This window comes from Astyanax mexicanus, chromosome 1 (genome assembly GCF_023375975.1).
Source record: "Astyanax mexicanus isolate ESR-SI-001 chromosome 1, AstMex3_surface, whole genome shotgun sequence".
NCBI classification, from domain to species: Eukaryota; Metazoa; Chordata; class Actinopteri; order Characiformes; family Acestrorhamphidae; genus Astyanax; species Astyanax mexicanus.
Window position 1 is genome coordinate 1,856,212 of NC_064408.1, and position 21,132 is coordinate 1,877,343.

The 21,132-nt window shown below is 34.8% G+C and overlaps 1 protein-coding gene across 1 annotated transcript; it reads left to right on the top strand.

The window, feature by feature from the left end:
• Window positions 1–284: 284 nt before the first annotated feature.
• Window positions 285–20,442, top strand: LOC111191403 (calpain-5). The gene is made up of 14 exons (XM_049465227.1): window positions 285–941; window positions 1,040–1,984; window positions 4,331–4,507; window positions 7,196–7,327; window positions 8,474–8,682; window positions 9,772–9,964; window positions 10,586–10,776; window positions 11,515–11,592; window positions 12,685–12,880; window positions 14,977–15,096; window positions 15,789–15,991; window positions 17,172–17,293; window positions 17,393–17,529; window positions 18,317–20,442. The coding sequence occupies exons 3-14, from the start codon at window positions 4,343–4,345 to the stop codon at window positions 18,497–18,499; spliced, it is 1,929 nt and encodes a 642-aa protein (XP_049321184.1). The 5' UTR covers window positions 285–941; window positions 1,040–1,984; window positions 4,331–4,342; the 3' UTR covers window positions 18,500–20,442.
• Window positions 20,443–21,132: the final 690 nt, after the last annotated feature.

The window sequence follows — 21,132 nt, forward strand, 5'->3', positions numbered from 1 at the left end:
TCTCTTTGTAGTTCTTTCTCTTCTCTCTTTTTGTTGTTTTGTTATCTTTTCATTTGTTCTCTCTCTTCTCACTTCTATTTTGGTTCTCCCTCTCTTTTCTCTCTTTTTTCTCTTTTCTTGTCTTTGTTCATATTTGTTTTTCTCTTTTTTCTCGTTATTTGTTCTCTTTAGTATATTTCTTTTGCTTTTCTCCTGAGTACTTTAGATTTAGTTTTTTGTTCTTTATTTACATCTATTTTCTATCTCTTTTCTTTTTGTTCTGGGAACTGAAAGAGAACGACAGAGAGAGAGAGAGAGAGAGAGACAGAGAGAGAGAGACAGAGAGAGAGACAGAGAGAGAGAGACAGAGAGAGAGACAGAGAGAGAGAGAGACAGAGAGAGAGAGACAGAGAGAGACAGAGAGAGTGAGAGAGAGAGAGAGAGAGAGAGAGAGAGAGACAGAGAGAGAGACAGAGAGAGAGACAGAGAGAGTGAGAGAGAGAGAGAGAGACAGAGAGAGAGAGACAGAGAGAGAGACAGAGAGAGAGAGAGACAGAGAGAGAGAGACAGAGAGAGACAGAGAGAGTGAGAGAGAGAGAGAGAGAGACAGAGAGAGAGACAGAGAGAGTGAGAGACAGAGAGAGAGACAGAGAGAGAGACAGAGAGAGAGAGACAGAGAGAGAGACAGAGAGAGAGACAGAGAGAGAGACAGAGAGAGTGAGAGAGAGAGAGAGAGACAGAGAGAGAGAGAGAGAGAGACAGAGAGAGAGACAGAGAGAGTGAGAGAGAGAGAGAGATTGTATTGTTGTTTTGGTTAAAGTAGGCGGAGCTTCTATTGTGGATGTGGCCAGTGTGTGAATACCAAACACACACACACGCACACACACACGCACGCACACACACACACACACACACACACACACAGACAGACTCGAAACCAACTGGGACCACCTGAAACACGGGTAAGTGAATATCTTTTCACACTCTTTTTGTTTGGACACACCTCCTTTTCTCTAATCTCTAACTCAGTGTGTTTTCCATCATAAATTTAATATTGAAGACAGTATTAAAGCTCTACAGAAAACACAGGAGCTCCACTGACTGAATACAACCTAGACAGACGCCAACAGTCAGACGTTCATCGCTATCTCGGTAACACAGGCGCTGTGCCGAGCCGAGCGTACACCCCCACTTATTACACACACATGAACACACAGCAGCACAAACCCAACTTTTACATCAACAATAAACAGAATAGTAAATACAATAACATTGCTGTTCCCGTAAATGAGCTGCTGGAGCTCCTTCACAGCGTCAACCAGCAGCTCAGTTTCCTCTGCTGAGAAGAGTTTGTTGAACACGTCCAGGTAGCTGCACCGTTACAATAGCAATCCACCAAAGACAGAGCTCACCTGATCTTCTCTTAAAGAGAATGATGAGCTCTTAAAGAGACACTCTGATTGGTTTATTATTTCACGTTTCGCCCAAAATTAACCACACCCATGAATAATTAATTAAGTGAATTAATACATGACTTTTGCACATTGTGTACTTTTCCCGTCGTTACGATAGCAAAGACACTGACACGCCCTAAATACATCTGTACAGAGCAGCGTTCAAATAGAGTCCATACAGTTAGAGGTCAGTAAGAGTCAGTGTGTGTGATTGTGATTATAAATGGCTCCACTTTTCATTACTGAACTATCACACACACACACACACACACACACACACACATATACACGTGCTATTTTTTGTGTATATCTGTAGTGGCTGCCAAGCTTTCTTTCTCACACACACACACACACACACACACACTTCTTCAGTCTTTATTATGAGGAAGTGCTTCTGCATAGGTCGTCATTCAGGAGATAGAAGAAAAGGGTGTGGTATAAACACACACACACACACACACACACACACACACTCAGCAGGGTGTTGGGGGTTGGGTGTAGGAATTCTTCAGTTTACCTGCAGGAACTCGGTGGATGACGCAGCGCTCTCAGTAAGTTACCTGCTCTCTTTTCATTTTTGATCACCTTTATCAGGTAGATACAGATAAACACAGGTAAACACAGCTAAACAAATACAGCTAACCACAGATAAATCAATCTAAATACAGCTACACAGGTAAATACAGGTAAACACAGGTAATTGCAGCTAAACACAGGTAGATACATCGAATCACAGGTAAGCATAGGTAGATACAGCTAAACAAATATAGCTAAACACAGATAGATACAGTTAAATACAGGTAAATGCAGGTAAACATAGGTAACCACAGGCTAATACAGGTAGATACAGCTAAACATAGGTAGATACAGATAAACAGGTAAATACAGGTAAACACAGGTAGATACAGCTAAACATATGTATACAGCTAAATACAGGTATATGCAGCTAAACACAGGTAAATATAGCTAAACAAATATAGCTAAACACAGGTAGATACAGTTAAATATAGGTAAATGCAGGTAAACACCGGTAGATACAGCTAAACATATGTATACAGCTAAGTACAGGTAAATACAGCTAATCACAGGTACGCACAGGTAGATACAGCTAAATACAGGTAAACACAGGTAAATATAGCTAAACAAATATAGCTAAACACAGGTGGATACAGTTAAATATAGGTAAATGCAGGTAAACATAGGTAACCACAGGCTAATACAGGTAGATACAGGTAAACACAGCTAAACGATGATATATATACAGCTAAATACAGGTAAGAACAGGTAATTATAGGTTATATTATCATGTGTACAGTAGTGAAGTGAATGTTGTGTGACTGCAGTAGAGGAGAACTAACCCTGTAAATCAGGCACTGAGAGCAGGTATCTGATTTAAAACTGAAAATAAGCTGAAAATTAATCAAATCTAATAGTGTAAAACGTTTAGAGAGCAGACTGTACCAGAACATTTAAAAACAATAAATAAAAACAGACTGTTTAATTGTAACATTCAGAAAATGTTTTACAAACCAAAACCTGCTGTAATTGTGACGTAACTTCTACACCTGTAGTGGAGCTCCACAGCTTCTTCAGTGTACAGATATTTTAAGTCACTCTGCTAAAGTACAGAGTTATACAGGAGTTTTTAGTGAAGTTTCTCCAGCTCTAAGGCTGGAGCACTATTAGCATTAGCCGCTAACCACAGAGCTAGCTCTTTCTCCATTCAGAGGCGAGTATATGGGACTGTAGTCTGTGTTGGCTGGGTTACTGTAACACTCAGGGTTCCTCAGTCTGGCACTGCTGGGCAGCAATTAAGTTACGCTAGTGCCATCTAATGCTAATGCTAATGCTGCTGCACCCAGACTTAGTGCTAAAGAAACTTCACTGAAAACTCACCCTAACAGAAAACATTGGAAATCTGAGCTTACTGTAAATAAACGGAAGCTCTTTACTCACCCAAATAAACAGTTTTCAGGAGAGAAACTTTACATCCAGCACTCGTTTAACTTTAAAATAAATATATTTTTAAGAATTACAGTTTTGTTTACTTAGCTTAGCTTCCTCCAGCGTCCCCATTAGAAGGGCAACATGGCGACACCCTTGTTTACTTCGATGTAGCATCCTTACTAGTGTTGTTTAATGAGCCTTATAATCTGAAAAACACAAAGGTATGAATAACAAAGAACTGAGTAACAATATTAGATAAAAAAATATATATTAAATAAAGAATAATCTACAGCTCTGTAAAAAATGAAGAGAGCACTTCAGTTTCTGAATCAGTTTCTCTGATTTTGCTATTTATAGGTTTATGTTTGAGTAAAATGAACATTGTTGTTTTATTCTATAAACTACAGACAACATTTCTCCCAAATTACAAATAAAAATATTCTCATTTAGAGCATTTATTTACAGAAAATGAGAAATGTCTGAAATAACAAAAAAAAGATGCAGAGCTTTCAGACCTCAAATAATGCAAAGAAAACAAGTTCATATTCATAAAGAGATTTTAAGAGTTCAGAAATAATCAATATTTGGTGGAATAACCCTGGTTGGTTTTTAATCACAGTTTTAATTTCATGCATCTTGGCATCATGTTCTCTTTCTCCACCAGTCTTACACACTGCTTTTGGATAACTTTATGCTGCTTTACTCCTGGTGCAAAAATTCAAGCAGTTCAGTTTGGTGGTTTGATGGTTTGTGATCATCCATCTTCCTCTTGATTATATTCCAGAGGTTTTTAATTTGCTAAAATCAAAGAAACTCATCATTTTTAAAATGCTCTCTTATTTTTTTACAGATCTGTTGATCTGTAAAATGTACAGTTTGATTAGTAACACATGGTTTATCTGATCTGATTCCACTGGTTTCTGAGCTGAATGTTCCTCCTCTGGTCACAGAAGCAGTAGAAGATGTTCCCCACGGTCTCGGCGTATAAGAACCAGCACTACTCGGAGCTGAAGAGAGAGTGTTTACAGCAGAAGAAACTGTTTGAGGATCCAGAGTTTCTCTGTTCTAACAGATCCCTGTTCTACAGAACCCCCCCGCCCGGCCCAGTGCAGTGGAAGAGACCCGGGGTGAGAATCCACCCTTTATTACATAGTACACTACATTTAAGACAGGAGAATAACCTGGATTCATATACAGCATATTTCACTGAATAAGTGTCCTTTCTGTCCGCAGGAAATTACATGTATAAATGTGCACACAAAATAACTTTAAAATACATTTTATTATTAATCATAGTGTCTTATATATTGATATAATAGTAAAAGTAAGATATGAAATTAAAAACATCAATAAAAAAAATACTTAGAACATTGAATAAATAGCATTTGTTACCTGTCCCCTACTCTCTAACTATACTTTAACTTTAACATGAAATATATAAAAATATATATATTTCATTCATAATAAATCCATAATATTTAAATTAAAATACACATTTTAGTTGTGTCCCTGTGTTGTGGTTTCACTCAGTCCTGTTACCATAACACATTACCCTGAATACCTCAAATTAATGTGGAACATTCTACAACAGGAAGTCACAGCTACAGCAGGAAGTGACATCATCAGCTGGTTCTTCTGAAGATCATGGGAAGATTAGAATTCCCAAAGTTCCCTCATTAGTTTTTCTGTATATTTGATCTTACTGTAACTCTGACTGAGGAGCTCAATCTCATCACTCAGTCCTGTTACCTACATTCATTCTTACATCTTATTTATGTATTTTTAAAAATACAAATTTTGGGAACACCACTAGAATGTGCTCGGTGTCCTCAAGCTATTAGCATATTAGCTGCCATTTAGCTATTTTTCATCATGTTTTTGATGATTCTTTGCTTAAAACTAATTCCTGCTACTTTTAGTCCTGTTACTCAAGGCATAAAGAGTAACAGGAGTAAGTTTTGTTTTTTTTTGTCATAAATGTCAATTATTTGAACATGCAGTCTATAACCATTTCTCTTAAATAAAGACTTTTTTTTTTAGAGAAAATTAAAGGAATTAGTGGATTATTGCTTTTAAACATGATTTTTAAATCTCACATGAGTTTAGGTAACAGGACTGAGAAACCAAGCTGCCCGAGTTTGAGCAGTAAGTGTTTTGAATAGTTGAATATAAGTGCACTAAACATTAGCATGAAAACATAATCCCAACTGTAAAGCATGGTGGAGGGAGCATCATGATTTGGGTCATTTTTGCTGCATCATTTCCTGGCCAGTTTACAATAATTGAGGATTATTCTACAGGATAGTGTTAGAGTTTTTGTACATGAGCTTAAACTCTATAGAAGTTGGGTTGGGTTGTGCAACAGGACAATGACCCAACAAGCAAGTCCACAACAGAATGGTTTCTGCAAAACAAAATCCAAATTAGTGCCCATTCCACCAGTAAAAATCTTATTCGTTTCAACTTCCACTTTTGATTGTAGCTTTTGATTCCAAGTCCCCCCAAGTGTTTTAAGGGAAGTGTTTTGCAGCGTTTTCTTCTCGGTTGGTTAGCAGTTCGTCAAGATGGTTAGCTTAGCATAGCTAGGACATATTAGCATCCATTCAATCCATATCAAATTTTTGCTTTTTGCAAGAGTATAGCTTTTAATACAAAACTGCAGTTTGTCTTGGCTAGCTCTCACTGTGAGTTTTTTATATAAGTTTTAGATGATGTAACTACCACCACCATGTTTGGAAGCTGTACTTTATCCTGATGATGTCAGAGGGACTGCGGAGGATAGATTTGTGTCTGTATAAGGAGGGTATGATTTAGGGAGTGAACAGAAGGATTAAAGATGTTAGAATGATTTATGTTGAATAAATGTGACGCTGCAGAATGTTAAACTCGGTATAATAGGAAACGTCACTCAGATAAACCCTGATTGAGCCTCAGCTCAAACACACAAACACAAAACCACGTAGCCACCGCTGGAGAACAGGGGGGGGTGTTTTGTTTTGTGTACAGTAATGTTCTGGACTGTGGGGGAATGTGTTTAACTGATCCCAGGCCTGCTGACAGCATTTAATACTCTAATACTCATATATAGATGTATTAAACACAGAGTGATCTATTTTAATGATTTATTTATTTTATTTTTGATGATTATGAAGCTTACAGCCAATAAAAACCCCTCTTATAACTCTGTTCCTAAGGGAAGAATTACGCTTGAAGGGGTAGGGTACAAAAGAAAAATGGGATTTGGCCTTAATGTTTAGTGTTAAGAAAGAACTTTTTGCTATGTGAGTTTCTAGAATGGAGGCCATTATTGTTTTAGTCTGGCTAAAATTACTATTTAACAAACAAACCATCAATTTAAATAACCAAATAATTAAAAAAAACTATTCAAATTACCATTATAAAAAAATTCATTTTGTTTTAATGGTAATTTGGAAATTTTCATTTTCCAGCAGGACTTGGCACACTTCCCATACTGTCAAAAGTACCAATTCATTGGCTGTAAGCTTCATAATCATCAACAATAAAAGAAATAACCGCTTAAAATAGATCACTCTGTGTTTAATACATCTATATAATATATGAGTTTCACATTTTTAACAGAATTACTGAAATAAAGTAACTTTTCACTGATATTTAATGTCTTTTTTTAAGATGCACTAGTAGTTCTGAACTGTAGATGAAACAGTATGAAATCTGCAAAAAATAGTAGAAAATAGTAATTTAACCTAAAAATCATAATTTTAACAATTAAAATGACCAATTTAACCCTATAAATTACCAATAATCATCTATTTTTGTCTCTTTGTTCTCTGTAGGAGATGTGTGAGGCTCCTCGGCTGTTTGTGGAGGGGATCAGTGCTCATGATCTGAATCAGGGGGAGGTGGGGAACTGCTGGTTCGTGGCGGCGTGTTCCTGCCTGGCACTGAAACCACAGCTCTGGCAGAAGGTTCAAATATTCACACACTTAACCCATACATCACTAAACCCATACATCACTAAACCCATACATCACTAATCCCATACATCAATAAACCCATACATCACTAAACCCATACATCACTAAACCCATACATCACTAATCCCATACATCACTAATCCCATACATCACTAATCCCATACATTACTAATCCCATACATCACTAAACCCATACATCAATAATCCCAGCTCACACTAAACCCATACATCACTAATCCCATTCATCACTAAACCCATACATCACTAATCCCATACATCAATAAACCCATACATCACTAATCCCATACATCACTAATCCCATTCATCACTAAACCCATACATCACTAAACCCAGCTCACACTATAAACTCAGCTCACACTAAACCCATACATCACTAAACCCATACATCACTAAACCCATCTCACACTATAAACCCAGCTCTCATTAAACCCATACATCACTAAACCCATCTCACACTATAAACCCAGCTCTCATTAAACCCATACATCACTAAACCCAGCTCACACTATAAACCCAGCTCTCATTAAACCCATACATCACTAAACCCAGCTCTCACTAAACCCATACATCACTAAACCTAGCTCACACTAAACCCATACATCATTAAACCCAGCTCACACTATAGACCCAGATCACACTATAAACCCAGATTACACTATAAACCCAGCTCTCTCTAAACACATACATCATTAAACCCATACATCACTAAACCCATACATCACTAAACCCAGCTCACACTAAACCCAGCTCACACTATAAACCCAGCTCACACTAAACCCATACATCACTAAACCTGACTCTTGAATGATGAGCAAGAGACACTCTGATTGGTTTATTTCACGTAACGCCCAAAATTAATTAACCACACCCATGATTAATTAATAGAATTAGTACATGACTTTTGCTTTGTGTTTTGAGACGTGCAAAGTGTACTTTTCCCGTCGTTACGATAACAAAGACACACTGACACACAGCCCTAAATCAAGCTGCACGGTGCACAGTTGATGACTTGCTTATGCTATGTTATGCTAGGTCCATATTCAAACCCGACTGCTTCAGAAGTTTAAGAATGAGTTATTTTTAAATAAATCTTGATTATTTGTTTTTGTTCTGCAGGTAATTCCTAACTGGAAGGAGCAGGAATGGGATCCGGATCGTCCGGATCGTTATACCGGAATCTTCCACTTCCAGTTCTGGATTTTTGGCGAGTGGACGGACGTGGTGGTGGACGACCGTTTACCCACCATTAACGGAAAGCTGATTTACTGCCACTCCAAATCCAACAACGAGTTCTGGAGTGCTCTGCTGGAGAAGGCCTACGCCAAGTAGGGTTAAAAGTAGTTTTAAATTCAGTGTTTTATTTAGGAAATTGAGTTAATACATATTGAAAGTGCTCCAATAGTTTTTGGGGTCAACATAATATTAACAGAATAAATCAAATGGACTGAATATTATATAAATTAAGTTTAAAATTGCAAATGTGATTTTAAACCTTTTATCTATAAAATTGTGAACCGTGTCTCTACACTCTTAAATTGTAAGTTTGATCTTTAAAAGTTTATAAAGCATGAAGTTCCTCAAAGGTGTATTCTAGGTCCTTCACTAATCTGGTTCAAAGCTTAAAACAATTGTCGTGTCAGGTTTTAAACCATTAACACTTAAATTTAAAATAAGATTTTTAAATGAAAGTTCTAAACCGTATGCTGTCATGCTACTTAAACACTCTCCTGCTCCACAGTAAAACAATGTCACATTAAACAATACATTTGTGATGTAATTCTAAACAGGTGAGCATTGATTCTAAGCCCATGGACAGTTATTTTAAGCACTGGAAAAGAGTTTTACACAGTGACCAATAATTTAAAACTTTTCATTGTGTTTTTAATCATTTTAACTGAGATACATTGTTTTACATTGTTTTTTCATTCATTTTAAAATGCTAGTTATGTTTCTATGTAGCCCTGCTTTAGTCCACTGAATAAGTGAATTAGTGGTCTCTGAGAAAAGACAAAAGAAAAAAGTTTTTGGCTCTTGCTCATGAATATTCATACATGCAAATATATCGCCTCTGATTGGCTAACAGCACTGCAGCAGAGAACTCCTATCTGCCTTCACCCCACAGTCAATTTTACAGCTCTAAAACTCTAAAGGACTAAATGTTTTCAGAGATACAGCCTTTAGTTATAAAGATGGATAAAATTAACTTTTAAGCTTCACTTAACGTCAGACCCAGAGTCAACAAGAACAAGAGGATTTTAGAGGAAGGAGACCTTTAATTCATTTTAATGATAAATCTAAACTTTTAAACTGTACTTTTGAAAGTTTTAACTTTGATTTTTACATTTTTAAACAGTGTTTCTAATCATTTGAAGGGTAATTCTAAATTTCTAAACTGTAATTTTATATTCTCTCAGGCTGTCTGGGTGTTATGAGTCTCTGAACGGGGGGAACACTGGAGACGCGGTGGTGGATTTTAGTGGAGCTGTAAATGAACCCGTCAGTCTGGAGACCGGATCCTTCAGAACCGACTCTAAAACCCGGGAGAAACTGTTCTCAGACCTGCTGAACGTAAACGACCAGGGAGGAATCATCAGCTGCTCCATCGCCGTCAGTACACTCACATTTTATATTTTTAATTCTAATTTTAAACTTTTATTCTGTGATTGTAAACTTTTGAATTATAATTTTAAAAGTTTAAATTGTAATTTTGAAATTTTAAATTGTAATTTTGAACTTTTAAATTGTAATTTTAAACTTTTTATTGAATTATAATTTTAAAAGTTTAAATTGTAATTGTAAACTTTTTTTATGATAGTAAACATTTAAATTATAATTTTAAAAGTTTGAATTGTAATTTTAAACTTTTGAATTGTAATTTTAAACTTTTTATTGTAATTTTAATCTTTTAATCTGTGATTCTAAACTTTTGAACTGTTATTCCAAACTTATAAACACTGATTTAAACAGTGATTTTAAAATTGTTTGATTTAAAAGTTTTAAAAATGTGATTCTAGTAAGTCATCCTAAAGTTATGAACAGTAATTTTAGTTAAACAATAATGTTGAAATGAAATTCTTAACATTTTAATAATGCTTTTAAGGTTCTAATTCTAAGACTATATTAAAATTGTGAACAGTGATTTTAAGTTTTAGAACAGTACAGTTCAGGGTGTTACTAACAGTACATACAGTAGTACTGTAACCGTGGTGTATCTCTCTGTGTCTCCAGGCGTCTCCTCATGAGAGAGAGCTGCGATTGGCTAACGGGCTGGTAAAAGGCCACGCCTACTCAGTGACGGGGGTCCGGAGGGTCCGGCTGGGTCACGGTCTGCTGGCCTACTTTAAAAACGACACCGTGGATCTGATCCGAATGAGGAACCCCTGGGGGAAACACGAGTGGAGGGGAGCCTGGAGCGACAGGTGGGGGGCGGGGCCTCTGACACTTTAAACTGTGATTTTAAACTTTTGAACTTTAATTTTAAACCTCTGAAAAGTAATTTAAAAATAAAAAAAACTGCTGAACTATAATTTTAAACTTTTAAACATTAATTTAAACATTAAACTGTCATTTTAAAATACTGAACAGTGATGTTAAATTTTCAAACTGTAATTTAAAACTTTTAAAATGTAATTCAAACTTTTTAGACAGGAATTTTTGAGCGATGACTTTAAACTTCTGAAAAAGTGTTGAAACATTTAAAAAGTTATTTTATTTTTAAACTGGTATTCTAAATTTAAAAACACTGATTTTAAACATTCAAACATTTAATTAGTTATTGTAAACTTTTAAACAGAATTTATAAACATTTAATTTAAAAACATTTGACAAATGATTTAAAACATTTGAACAGTTATTCTAGCATTTGATCTTTATAAAAAGTGATGTTTAACTTTTGTACTGTAATTTTAAACTTTTGGAGAGTAATTTTAAACTTTTGGAGAGTAATTTTAAACTTTTGGAGAGTAATTTGAAACTTTTGGAGAGTAATTTGAAACTTTTGAAAAGTTGTTTGAAACTTATGAGGACTGATTTTAAACATTTGAACTGGACAGTTAAATGTTTAAACAGTGATTCTAAATTTTAAAATTGATTTTAAAATTGTCTCAAAAATGCTGAACTATACTTTTAAGTAACTATTTAGTTTCTTGTGTTTTCAGTTCTGAGGAGTGGCAGAAGGTGGGCTCTATGGAGAGGGGTAACCTGGGAATCACAGTGGAGGATGACGGAGAATTCTGGTGAGATAAACCTGTTATAGAGAACATATTGAGAACGTTCTGTGTGTGTTCTCCAGGATGTCGTTTGATGACTGTATTGAGAACGTTCTGTGTGTGTTCTCCAGGATGTCATTTGATGACTGTATTGAGAACGTATTGAGAACGTTCTGTGTGTGTTCTCCAGGATGTCGTTTGATGACTGTATTGAGAACGTATTGAGAACGTTCTGTGTGTGTTCTCCAGGATGTCGTTTGATGACTGTATTGAGAACGTATTGAGAACGTTCTGCGTGTGTTCTCCAGGATGTCGTTTGATGACTGTATTGAGAACGTATGTAGAATGTTCTGTGTGTGTTCTCCGGGATGTCGTTTGATGATCTTATTGAGAACGTATTGAGAACGTTCTGTGTATGTTCTCCGGGATGTCGTTTGATGACTGTATTGAGAATGTATTAAGAACGTTCTGCATGTGTTCTCCAGGATGTTGTTTGATGACTGTATTAAGAACGTTCTGTGTGTTCTCCAGGATGTCGTTTGATGACTGTATTGAGAACGTATTGAGAACATTCTGTGTGTGTTCTCCAGGATGTTGTTTGATGACTGTATTGAGAACATATTGAGAACGTTCTGTGTGTGTTCTCCAGGATGTTGTTTGATGACTGTATTGAGAACATTCTGCGTGTGTTCTCCAGGATGTTGTTTGATGACTGTATTGAGAACGTATTGAGAACATTCTGCGTGTGTTCTCCAGGATGTCGTTTGATGACTGTATTGAGAACGTATTGAGAACATTCTGTGTGTGTTCTCCAGGATGTTGTTTGATGACTGTATTGAGAACGTATTGAGAACGTTCTGTGTGTTCTCCAGGATGTCGTTTGATGACTGTATTGAGAACGTATGGAGAACGATCTGTGTGTGTTCGCCATGATATTGTTTGATAACTGTATTGAGAACGTATGTAGAATATTCTGTGTGTGTTCTCCAGGATGTCGTTTGATGACTGTATTTAGAACGTATTAAGAACGTTCTGCGTGTGTTCTGCAGGATCTCGTTTGATGACTGTATTGAGAACGTATTGAGAACGTATTGAGAACGTTCTTTGTGTGTTCTGCAGGATGTCGTTTGATGACTGGTGCCAGAACTTCACGGATGTTGACGTGTGTCGGCTGATGAACACCTCGGTTCTGAGTCTGCAGAAGAGATGGAGGGAGGTGGTTCATTTCGGAAGTTGGATCAAACACTCGGAACCGCTGAGGAACCGGAGCGGCGGCTGCATGAACCACCGACAGACTTTCTTACAGAACCCACAGGTAAAACACCTGAAGTCCGAAATAAGCTTCATGTGTTTGTTACATTTGGGTATTCTGTACTTTTAGTTTCGGTTTCACACTGCAGTACTATATTATATTTGTATAATATATAACATATATTATATACATGTAATATATAACATATATTACATGTATAATACAGTACTGTATTCTGTACAATGTATAATATAAAACATATATTATATATGTGTAATATATAACATATATTACATGTATAATACAGTACTGTATTCTGTACAATGTATAATATAAAACATATATTATATACATGTAATATATAACATATATTACATGTATAATACAGTACTGTATTCTGTACAATGTATAATATAAAACATATATTATATATGTGTAATATATAACATATATTACATGTATAATACAGTACTGTATTCTGTACAATGTATAATATAAAACATATATTATATATGTGTAATATATAACATATATTACATGTATAATACAGTACTGTATTCTGTACAATGTATAATATAAAACATATATTATATATGTATAATATATAACATATATTACATGTATAATACAGTACTGTATTCTGTACAATGTATAATATAAAACATATATTATATATGTATAATATATAACATATATTACATGTATAATACAGTACTGTATTCTGTACAATGTATAATATATAACATATATTATATATGTATTAAATATGTATAATACAGTACTGTATTCTGTACATGGAATAATATTTAATATATATTGTATATGTATTATATATGTATAATACAGTACTGTATTCTGTACGTTTAGTTTCGGTTTCACACTGCAGTAATGTATTATATATGTATAATATATAACATATTATATGTATAATACAGTACTGTATTCTGTACATGGAATAATATTTAATATATATTATATATGTATTATATATGTATAATACAGTATCGTATTCTGTATGTTTAGTTTCCGTTTCACACTGCAGTACTGTATTATATATATGTATAATATATAATATATATTATATATATATATTATATGTATAATACAGTAGTGTATTCTGTACGTTTAGTTTCTGTTTCACTCTGCAGTTTAGTTTAGACTGAGTGACTAAACAACTTCACTACATCCTGTTAATCATCACCTATGTGGGCGGAGTCTTCCTATATGCTAAACACTGATTGGTTCATAGAATGTAGGATTTAATTTTTTTTAGGTGCTGTGCTAAATTCTACCCCCTGCCAGATTCTGTCTTTTATTAGTGTTCATAAATAAGCGTTAGTCTACAGTTATAGTAGATACAGAATCAGGAAGATTTTAACTTTAAAAACATGTTTTTTCTGGTTATTGCATTAAAATCTGTATCTGTATCTTTATTAAAATATTAACCAACTTTTGCAATTTTATTGCATTTTAGCATTTCATTAACTCTAATTACTAGTCTTTTATTTAATGGATAATTGTTTTATTTAGTTATATTATATGCACATAATTAAAGGGGCACCAACCGCCCCTCTAAACACTATAAACACTTCAAATAATCAGCTAAAAGAGTTTCCATAAGCCGTTTGGCTCCACCCTTATTGTGACATCACAATAAATCAGAAAACCTGCACAGAATCACCTCGCTCCACCCCTCCCCGTCAACCCCCACCATAGCCCCGCCCACTAGAGTATTAGTAGAAGAAATGTTTCCATTTCGTTCAGACAGTACACAGCAGAATTAGCCAGAAGACTTCTTCTGAGGGAGGGATCTGTACCTACTGTCCATGGCAAGCAGCAGACGAGGGAGATAGATGTGAGAACTTTCAAATAGATAAATAGAGTTTTGTGTTTTCATAACAGTTAAGCATTTTAATGAACTGACAACACTCTACAGACCAATCAGTGTTGAGTATAGGGAGACTCCGCCCACTTAGGCGATGATGATTAACAGGATGTAGTAATGTTGTTTTAATGCGCTTAAACTGAAACTGAACCTACAGAATTCACTAATGTAACACACACGACAGATTCTGGTTCTTTGTGTATAATTATGTGTATTTCTAATATATTAAATTAAAATAACTGTGTGTGTGTGTGTGTGTGTGTGTGTGTGTTAGTATATATTAGATCTGCAGGATGAAGATGAGCTGTTGGTGTCTCTCCAGCAGAGAGATATGAAGATCCACAGAGCTCACGGTCAGGGAGAAAACCTCACCATCGGATTCGCCATATTTAAGGTACAGAAACACAGAGCTGTGTCTTCGCTATCGTAACCACGGGAAAAGTACAGATTCTTGTAAATTTTTATTTAATGTATTTACATATAGCTTAATTACAGTTAAAATAGGCTTAAGTTGCAATAAGTTGTTCCAAAATAATACATTTAGTATGTATTTAAGTATGTATTAATTTTAATGTTAAAAGTATTTTAGCTCTAAAAAAAATCTATAAAATATTAAACTGAAATGCAGAAATAACAAACTGTAAAAAGCTAGAATTTAATGTAATGTAATTAAATATAGCTTTATTACAATTAAAATATACTTAATTTGCCATAATTTGTTCCAATACAGTACATTTATTATGTATTTATTCACGTATTCATTTTAATGTTAAAAGTATTTTAGAATTTAACCGTAAATTGTAACAACAAACCTGTAAAATGTTAAACTGATATGCAGAAATAACTGTACAAATACTGTAAACAAAAAAAACTAGGATTTAATTTAATTGAATGTATTTAAATATGGCTTAATTACAATTGAAGTATCCTTAAGTTTCCATAAGTTAATTCTCTTAATTAATCATGGGCGTGGTTAATTTTGGGTGTAATGTGAAATAAACCAATCAGAGTGTTTCTTTCTCATCATTCAGAGATAGTTAGAATTCTGTAATAATTATAGAATAAAAGTCTCTCTCTCTCTTTCAGGTGGAGTTGAACAGGAAGTACCGGATGCATGACATCATCACTCAGCAGAACGTGGCCACCTCCACCTATATAAACGCTCGCTCGGTTTTCCTGAGAAAACTTTTACCTAAAGGCCGTTACATCATCATCCCGTCCACCTTCACGCCGGGGATTCTGGGAGATTTCATGCTGAGGGTTTACGCTAACCAGGACTTGATCTGCAGGTACAGAATATAATGCATCATATCATTAACTGTAAAACATAAAAAAATAAAAATACTGTAAAATGTTCAACTAAAATGCAAAAATATCTGTACAAATAATCAGAATCTATAAAAACTTACTTTACTTTACAATTCAGCAAATGTTACAGTACAAACTGATATGGTAAAATTTACATTTTATAGAATGCTTGCTAGGAAAAACAGAAATGTAGAGTTTAACTGTAAACTTAATCAGGGTGAAAATGTAGAATTTAACTGCAAAATTAAAAAAAAAGTAAAAATTTACAATTACACTGTAAACTTGACTGAAGTAAAACATAGAATTTAACTGTAAACTGTAAAGAAATACAGTAAAATATCTGTACAAATCATCAAAATCTATAAACACTTATAACATTTACTGAATTATACTTTTCTTCTTGAACAATACAAACTTAAAAAAATAATAAAATGTACAATTCATGGAATGCTTGTGTTCGTCCCACAGAAACGTCAGAATTGGACAGAAAATAAATGTAAAACTGTACAAATAAAAAATAGAATTTAACTGTAAACTTGATCAAAGTAAAAGTGTAGAATTTAACTGCAAAATTGATTCAAGTAAAATTGAAGTGAAAAATTGACTTAAGTAAAATGTAGATTTTAACATCAAAATTGAAAATGTAGAACTTAAGTGTAAACTTGATCAAAATAAAAATGTAGAATCTAACTACAAAATTGACTGAAGTAAAATGCATAATTTAACTGTAAACTTGCTCAAAATAAAACCTTAGAATTTAACTGTAAACTTCTTAAAGTAAAGGTGTAGAATTTAACTTCCAATTTGATCAAAGTTAAAACAGAATTTAACAGCAAAATTGAGCAGAAGACAAATGTAGAATTTAACTGTAAACTAGATTGAAGTAAACATTTAGAATTATCTGTAAACATAATCATCAAAAATAAGTATTAGATAGAAATAGAGCAAAATACTGTAAAATGAGTTTATTCATTAGTTTTGTGTAAATATTAAGAAATTATAATATAAATCATATTTAATCCTTTTTTAGCTTTTTTAAATTCAACTTTACAAATCAGTTTTTAGGCTAAAACTTGGACTTAAACTAATAAAACTATATAAATTACACTATCTTTAGATATATGTGAATATGTAATATATAAATGTAAATCTGTCTGTCAGGGAGCTGGATGTGGATAAGCCGAGTGTGCGCTGCTGGAGCTCGTTTATGGGGTATCCTCAGGTGGTTACTCAGGTTTATGTTCACGGAGCAGAAGGGCTGGAGAATCAGGACAGTAGTGGAGGTGAGTTTATACTGTAATAATATACATATACAATATAAATACAACACCTGAGTTCCTCAGAAGGTCGTTAAGGATTCTGATTGGCTGTCGTGTTTCCAGGTGCCGATCCGTATGTGATCATTTCCTGTGAGAAGAATTCCATCCAATCAGAAGTTCAGAAAGACACCCGGGATCCTCAGTTCGACATCAGAGCCATTTTCTACAGGAAGAAGCCCAACAAACCAATCACCATCCAGGTGAGACCCCCCACCGACCAATCACAGATGTTTCTAATAATGTGGTCAGTAAGAGTTGGTAGGTGTTTCTGATAAAGTGGCAAGTAACAATTGGTGGTGTTTCTAATAAAGTGGCCAGTAAGGGTTGGTGGTGTTTCTAATAAAGTGGCCAGTAAGAGTTGGTGGTGTTTATAATAAAGTGGCCAGTAAGAGTTGGTGGTGTTTCTGATAAAGTGGCCAGTAAGGGTTGGTGGTGTTTCTGATAAAGTGGCCAGTAAGGGTTGGTGGTGTTTCTAATAAAGTGGCCAGTAAGGGTTGGTGGTGTTTCTAATAAAGTGGCCAGTAAGGGTTGGTGGTGTTTCTGATAAAGTGGCCAGTAAGGGTTGGTGGTGTTTCTAATAAAGTGGCCAGTAAGAGTTGGTAGGTGTTTCTAATAAAGTGGCCAGTAAGGGTTGGTGGTGTTTCTGATAAAGTGGCCAGTAAGGGTTGGTGGTGTTTCTAATAAAGTGGCCAGTAAGGGTTGGTGGTGTTTCTAATAAAGTGGCCAGTAAGGGTTGGTGGTGTTTCTAATAAAGTGGCCAGTAAGGGTTGGTGGTGTTTCTAATAAAGTGGCCAGTAAGAGTTGGTGGTGTTTCTAATAAAGTGGCCAGTAAGAGTTGGTGGTGTTTCTAATAAAGTGGCCAGTAAGGGTTGGTGGTGTTTCTAATAAAGTGGCCAGTAAGAGTTGGTGGTGTTTCTAATAAAGTGGCCAGTAAGAGTTGGTAGGTGTTTCTGATAAAGTGGCCGGTGTGTGTGTGTGTGTGTGCAGGTGTGGAACAGTAACGTGGTGAAGGATCAGTTCATGGGTCAGGTGGTTCTGCCGGCGGTTCTGAAGGACTCGGCTGATCCTCAGAAGCTCCAGTTGAAGAAGAGAGGAGGACAGAAGGACGGAGAGATGCCCGGAAAGATCAGCCTCCGGATTGTAACGGTCAGGGAGCTCACAGCCATGTAGCAGAACCTCAGAACCAACGTCTAGAACCTCCACAACCTACAGCAGAACCCAGAGTACCGTTAAAGCAATAGATCAGCTAATAATCAATATCTTAACCCGAGTTTACTGATCAGCCAGGACATGTTCCGTCCCCGAAATTCACGTCTTTAACTTAAAAAATTAGACGCTAGTTAGCATGGTGCTAACATGCTAACTAGCAAAAAGCTAATTTTAGACAGAAAAGATTGGAGGCTAATGTTGCTAAGAATTAAAGAAAATGTTCCACTATCCACTTAGCACCCAGTTAGCATATTAGAAATTAGTTATAAAGTCAGAAATTGTCACCTATCCACTGAAGTTAGCATGATGCTAAGTTTAAAAGTCAACTTCAGTGTTTAGTACAACTTAATTATTATTATTATTATTATTATTATTATTATTACACACAATTAAATATAAAACAAACATACTTGAGATAGCAAACACTACAAGCTAATGTAGCTAACAAGTAATAAAAAAATGTACTTACTTATTAATTAGCATGGTGCTAACTACAAAAAGCAAATTCTGACAGCAAAAATGCTACCGCACCAATTAGCACAATGCTAACTATTAAATAAACACACTTAAGAGAGCAAACACTACAAGCGTATGTAACTAACAAGAAAGTAAAAACCTATTCACTTGAATTAGTTAGAAAGTTAGAAATGTTCCCCTATTCACTTAAGTTAGCATGTTAGAAATTCACTAAAGTTAGAAACTATCCACTAAAATTAGCATTTTAGAAATTAGTTCGAAAATTAGAAATGTTCCACTATCCACTAAAGCATGTTGCTAACTTTAAAAATCAACTTTGGTTTTCAGAAATGGACTCCATTGTACTTTAGAAGTAATGGAAGCTCATATTATAATGATTAGCATGTTGCTAACTATAAATGAAAACAGTTCAGACAGCCAATGCTAATAACTTACCTGCTAAGTAGCATTGTGCTAACTGTCAACAGCAAACTACAGGCAGCAACAACTAAAGGCTAATGCATATTGAATACTGAATAATAAATATATAAGCGCACCAATTAGCATAATGCTAACTATAAAAAGCAAACTGCAGACAGATAAAGCATAAGGCTAATGCAGGTAAAAATAAATTAAAGCTTATATCTCACCGATTAGCATGATGAAGCTTGCAATAATAAAGAATAAGTAATGGATGCATAAATCTTACCAATTTACATGGAGCTTTCTACTACAGACAGCAAACATTTATAATCCACCAATTAGCATAATGCTAACCACAAAAAAGTAAACTTCAGATATTAAAGACCAGAGGCTAGTAGGGCTACCAGACAACTGAAAAACTACAAAAAGCAAAACTTCAGAAAGTACATAAATTCTACCAGCATCCAACTAGCAAACAGACAGCAAAAACTTAGCATGTTGCTAACTTCAAAAAGAGGAAACTTCAGATATTAAAGTATTAAAGTAGTGATGCTAACAGACAATGGAAGCTTATAGCCCACTAATTAGCCTTGTGCAAACTACAAAAAAAACAAACTGCAGACAGGAAAAACTAAAGGTTAATGATGCTAACAGTTAACTGAAGCTTATACCCCACCTATTAGCATGATGCTAACTACAAAAAAACAAAATTCGGACCACAAACACTAGAGGCTAATGTAGCTTAGAAGTAAGGTAAAAGTATTAATGTAGAAATTATTACAAAAGGCAAAATTCTGACAGCAAAAAAATGCTATTCCACCAATTAGCACAATGCTAACTACGAAATAAAAACACACTTCAGAGAGCAAACACTATAAGCTAATGTAGTTAGCAAGTAATGAAAATTTAATCAGTTATTAATTAGCATGTTGCTAACTACAAAAAAGTAAACTTCAGATAATAAAGTATTAAAGTATTAAAGTAGTGATGCTTACAGGCAATGGAACCTTATAGCCCACTAATTACTGCAGACAGGAAAACTAAAGGCTAACATGGCTAACACAAAATTGAAGCTTATGCCGCACCAATTAGCATGATACAAAAAACAAACTGCAGAGAGCAATCACAAGAGGCTAATAAAGCTAACAAGTATGGTAAACTTATTCACATAGAAATTACTACAAAAAACACACTTCTGACAGCAAAAAATGCTAGCCCACCAATTAGCACAATGCTAAACATAAAACAAACACACTTGAGAGACTAGAAGCTAAATTCACTTATTAACTGCCACGATGCTAACTACAAAAAGTAAACTGTAGAAAGGATGCATAAATTCTACCAGCATCTAACTAGCATCCAGACAGCAAAAACTTAGCATGGTACTAACTACAAAAATGAAAACATCAGATATTTAAAAATAGATGCTAGTGATGCTAACAGGCAATGGAATCTTATAGCCCACCAATTAGCATGGTGCTACCTTCACAAAAAATGCAGACAGAAAAAAGTAAAGGCTAATGTGGCTAAAAACAAATTAAAACTTATACCTCACCAATTAGCATGATGCTAACTACAAAACGTGAACTTCAGACAGCAACAAAAATGCTACCCCACCAATTAGCACAACGCTAACTACACTTAAGAGAGCAAACACTTGAAGCTTAGCTAGGTAACAACTTATAGAAGCATATACCCCACCAATTAGCATAATG